The sequence below is a fragment of the Vicia villosa genome, linkage group LG3, assembly GCF_029867415.1.
Source record: "Vicia villosa cultivar HV-30 ecotype Madison, WI linkage group LG3, Vvil1.0, whole genome shotgun sequence".
Taxonomy (NCBI): Eukaryota; Viridiplantae; Streptophyta; class Magnoliopsida; order Fabales; family Fabaceae; genus Vicia; species Vicia villosa.
In genome coordinates, this window is record NC_081182.1 from 55,905,763 (window position 1) to 55,911,459 (window position 5,697).

The window sequence follows — 5,697 nt, forward strand, 5'->3', positions numbered from 1 at the left end:
GTGTGCCCATGTCCCTTAGTTGTTTTATCCGGTAATTTTGATACATTTTTGTTCAATTTTGGCTACGGTTTGCATTTTTATACAATAGTTTAACATTTTAAATAAAATTCACCACAATGACCTCTTTTATGGAGATTACTTATGAGAAGGTGTATGATTTTTCATTCTACCTTGCCATAGTCACTCTTGGGAGAGACACTAAATACCGCAACTTACATTCTAAATAGAGTGTCAACCAAGGCTACTGCTACAACATCTTATGAGCTTTGGATTGGGCGAAAACCTAGTTACAAACATTTTCACGTATGGGGATGTCCAGCTGAGGCAAAGTCTTGTAGGTCTAATGAAAAGAAATTGGACTCCTGAACAGTGAGCATCTATCTTATTAGTTATTCTAAAAGCTCTAGGGGGCTACAAATTTAATGATCCCAAATTAAACTCAATTTTTTAGACGAGAATAGACACATTCTTTAAGGATATGGAGTTTGGGGGGAAGAATAAGGTTAGAGACTTTGTTTTATTGGAAGAGTCAGTAACAATTCCAAAAGTGATTCATGTAGTTACTTTTGATGAAGCAAGTATGAAACCTCTGCAAGACATTGTTGAATTCCCTCTTACTCAAGATGATTTGGTAAATCATGAAGAAATAACTCAAGATCTTCAAGAACTAATGCATTTGTGAATATCCATCAAATAAAGGAGAAATACTATTCTAGATGACTACACAGTCTTTCTCCAAGAACATGAGGAAAATAATGGTATGATATGATGGAAACTGACCAAACCAACTTTCGTCAAATCATGAAGGATACCAATTCCGAAAAGTTGATTGAAGCAATAAAGGAGAAATATAAGTCCATGCAAAACAATAAAGTGTGGGAACTTATTCCGTTGCCGGAAGGTGTGAAACTCATTAGTTGCAAATAAATTTTTAAGACCAGGCGGGACTATAATGGTAATATGGAGACATATAAGACTCATCTTGTGGCTAAGGATTATACCTAAAAGGAAGGGATTGACTTTAAAGATATTTTGTCTCCAATTTCATTGAAAGACTCTTTTAGGACAATCACGACTCTTAATGCACATAATGATTTGGAACTCCATCAAATGAATGTCAAGATGATATTTTGCAATGGCAACATTAATGAATTTATATATATGGTGAAACTAGAAAAAATTGTGTCAGAAAACTCAAAGAATATGATTTTTAAATTAACAAAATCCATTTATGGACTAAAGCAGGCGTCTCGTCAATGGTACCACATGTTTCATGAAGTAATTCTCTCATTTAGTTTTGAGGTGAATGTTGTTGAGGATTGTGTGTATCACGAATTAATTGGGAGCAAGTACATTTTTCTGGTCTTGTATATTAATGACATAGTGCTTGCCACTAATGATATATGCATGATGCACAAAACCAAGAAATTTCTCTCAAGAAAATTCGAAATGAAAGATCTAGGTGATGTCTCCTTTGTATTACCAATTCAAATACATTTAGACCCATGTCGAGGTATTCTAGGATTGTCACAAAGAAACTATATTAAAAATGTACTTGAAAGGTTTGACATGCACGAATGTAAACTGAGGTATACTTCAGTTTCTCAGAAGACAAATTTAGTCTTAGTCAGTGCCAAAAGAAAACTTAGAAATTCAAGAAATGCAAAAGATTCCTTATGCGTCAACTGTATGAAGTCTAATGTATGCCTAAGTTTGTACATGTTCGAATATTATGTTCATAGTTAGAATATAGGACAACTAATTTATTGTCACGGTATAATTAAAGTGGTCTTTCAATTTCATTCACAATTCACAGCCTAGTGACAAGGTTCCTCAACCAAATTCCATGGTTGGATGCCTTAAAACATGATATAAATTTCACTTCCATTGTGGATGAAGCAATGAGAGTTTGCTTGACACTATTCCAATAAACTGCACCATAATCCAACATGGTAGCAAAATTTATAGCATGTTTTAAGGCATTCAACCATGGGATTTGGTTGAGGAACCTTGTCACTAGACTATGAATTATGAATGGAATTGAAAGACCACTTAAATTATATTGTGACAATAAATTAGGCGTCTTATATTCCAACAATACTAGAAGCTTGACCAAGAAAAATAAATTGACATCAAGTTCTTAGTTGTTAAGAAAATGGTACAAAGTGGATAGATTTCCATATAACACTTACGAATAGACTTCATGATACCGGATTCTCTTCTAAAATGTCTTCCATCCATGGTCGTTCATGAGCACACTGGTCACATGAGTGTTTTACGGTTTGAAAAATCTTTAGTTTAGTGGGAGTTAGTCATTTATGAATTTTGTGTTTTATGTTTGGTATTATGTATGCCTACTATGGTTTTGGAAATTTTCCAATTAATAAAATTTGATATTCAGTTATATACACTTTGTACAATAAGGTTATTGAATGATCTCATTAAAGTAAAGTATGACTAGTTAAAAATCGACATTTATAGATCAACTTCATGTGATTTTCATGCTACACATTTTATGATGAATCTATGTCATTTAGTTAATGTCCCTATTAGTGATCATTGATTGGTTTAATTATGAGTGTAATAATGAAAATCATTATAGTTATATATACTGACATAACTAATGGACGAGATTTTTGGGATATACTTAAGGTATATAATGACAAATTTTAAGCTCATAAAGTTTAACACGTGTGTAAAGTTACGTATGTGACAAGTGGGATATTGTTAGAATTTTGGGTCACAAATGTAACATTTAGGGTGTTAGGGCCATTATTTAATTAGTCAAAATTAGAGTGGTCTAATTAATATTAAGCTTATGGCTAAGGGCATAAATATCATGAAAATTTATTGTGTAGATATCATACGTTAATATTCTAATTTGATGAGGGGTCAAATTAGAACTTTGAAAATTAAGAAATAACTTTAACAAAGTTATGGTTATTTTGATGGGTTGAAACACACAGTTTTTCAAAATTCTCTCTTCATCCCTATTAGAAGAGCTTCAAGGAACCCTAAAGAATTCTACAAATTAGAATATCACATACTCGAAGTAGCCGAAGCTTGGGGGATCCTGGTAGGTATTAAGTTAGCTATAAACAAAGGGTTCAATAGAATAGAAATTCAATTGGACAACAAGATGGTGATTGACAAAAAAAAATTGAAAAGGCTAAGCGAAGAATATTATTAAAGAGGTAGACTAGCATAAGCTATGCTAAGTCTAATGAGAACATATGCATCCAGATTACAACAACCACCAGGAGATAATTACATAGTCTATATAAGCCCATACAAAAATTAACTATGAAACACCTAAATAAAACGTATCAGGGAAATAATATATCCCAAATAAAATAACAACACTCCAACATATCAGTATACCCTGCTGCAAAGAGTACTCTTGTTGCTCAAATCAGATCCGGCTGTTGAAGCTTCCCCGCGGACTCACCGATTAAAATATGAAACCTCCTAAACACTTAAAGATACTTGTTTCACCACTGCATCAGAACTTTAAAGTGCTGCCTCCAAAGAAACTGACAACGGAACAAAAATTCCCACCAACTGACACTTAGCCGAAACTGTCCTGCATTATGCTGTTGTTGTACGCCAACGCTCTGATTCTCGCTGCGATAAACGAATCATACCAGGCAAGCACGGAGCGGCCTCCGCAGAAAAAGAATGATCAACTGCACCGGCCCCAAAATAATATTATACCCACAGTAGCACACGCAATAGAACACAGAAAAAACCAGACCGAGAACTAGAACACATATTATTATGACACCTGCACTACAGGACAGCCGTAAAGCCAAAGATAACATAGAGATCCAATGTTATTGTCCTGCCCTCATCATGTTAACCTTATGTCTCTATACATCCTAGGCAGGCCCTAGGATCTGCATACCATTAGGCTCCATTCACTTTCATGTTAATTGATTTTGTGGACAACCACCTACGAGAGAACTCTATTACGTCCTCGAATAACTTTCCAGAATCTATCTATTTGTTACGAAACAATTTCTCGTTCTTAGCTTTCCATATGCTCCAAACGCACGCAAACCAAACCACACTAACCTTAGTCGACATTTCCTTTCCGCCCCCGAGCAACCCTTCAAATTGGGAGAAATGCATTGTTCCTTCTCTATGTAGTACTGAATATATATTGAACCATTTGCAAACATTTTGCCACAGACCTGTAGAGAACCTGCACTCGAAAAACAGATGAGATATTGTTTCATCACACCCACACTCCCCGACACAATTGAGCGAATAACTCCCTATTACGCCCCTTTTCAAAAGGTTATCTTTCGTTGCTAATCTATTTTGGAATAGCCTCCATACTAGGCAAGACACTTTCAAAGGAATGTATTTATTCCAAGCCTTAGACCACAGGGGATTAGATTGGTTAGGAACACAGTCCAGCATATCCCGATAGGTTTCTTTAACAGAAAATAGACTTGAGTTTTCCCATTCACCTATGTCTATGACACGCACATCATTCCACCACTTTGACACTCTATTTCTCGCTATTTCACTAATGTCGTCTAATCTTCCATATCTATTTATCAAAGCGTTATACCACATACCGCTCCTTTCTGATTTAATTCTCTACTTCCATTTACCTAATAAAGCCTTGTTGAAAGTTTTTAGATTTCTAACCCCCAACCCCGTTCATCTAATGGCCTGCACACCTTTTCCCATTGAATCCAGTTGATTCTTCTCTCGTTATCGCTCCCACCCCACAAAAATTTCTTGAAAATAGATTCTAGTTTAGAAATAATACCTGCCGGAGCCTTGAAGAATGAGAGAAAGTACACCGGAATCGCAGTAAGGACTGATTTTAATATCACCACTCTGCCCCCAAACGAAAGACATTGATTCCTCCATCTAGAAAGTTTTGACTTAACCACTTCTATCGCAGGATACCATGTTTCTATTTGTTTTGAATTGGCTCCAATTGGGAGACCCGGATATTTGAATGGGATAGAGCCCATTTGACAGCTCATGATATGTGATGCTTCTTCAAGCCACCTATGCCGAATGTTTACTCCCACTAACTTGCTTTTGTTAAAATTCACCTTTAGCCCAGACATCACTTCGAAAAGTAAGAGATTTGCCTTTATGGTTCGAATATTTGACCAACTTTTTTCCCCAATTATCAGAGTGTCGTCAGCATATTGTAAATGAGTGAATCGTTCTTCTCCTTTCTCAAATTTGTATCCGCTATATTTACCGCTGTCCACCGCCTTTTTCATCAGCATGTTGAATCCTTCAACAGCTATAAGGAATAGGAATTGTGAAATAGGGTCTCCTTGTCTTAGCCCTCGCTCCATTCTTACTTCCTTAGTCGGGCTGCCGTTAACGAGCACTAACACTGAAGATGTTTTGAGGCACTCTACTATCCACCTCCTCCACTTAACATGAAACCACATCTTTGACATCACATGATTAAGAAAGTTCCAATCCACCGAGTCATATGCTTTCTCAAAGTCGACTTTAAACATTAACACTTCTTTTTTCCTATGTTTAGCCTCATCCACAATTTCATTAGCAATCAATATCCCATCCAGAATCTGCCTACTTGCTATGAAGGCTGTTTGGTGCTCCGATATCACCAAACCTATCACTTTTTTAATTTTGTTAGTAAGGACTTTAGAAATCACCTTGTAGATACACCATATTAATGAAATTGACAAA

At 35.8% G+C, this 5,697-nt stretch overlaps 1 protein-coding gene across 1 annotated transcript; it reads right to left on the minus strand.

The window, feature by feature from the left end:
• Positions 1–4,646: 4,646 nt before the first annotated feature.
• LOC131658099 (uncharacterized) lies at positions 4,647–5,333 on the minus strand. The gene has a single exon (XM_058927433.1). The coding sequence runs from the start codon at positions 5,331–5,333 to the stop codon at positions 4,647–4,649; it is 687 nt and encodes a 228-aa protein (XP_058783416.1).
• Between the last annotated feature and the right edge of the window lie 364 nt (positions 5,334–5,697).

Bases quoted from the DNA above. Each gene is read 5' to 3' on its own strand.
- LOC131658099 (XM_058927433.1), bottom strand. From the start codon at position 5,333: ATGGAGCGAGGGCTAAGACAAGGAGACCCTATTTCACAATTCCTATTC.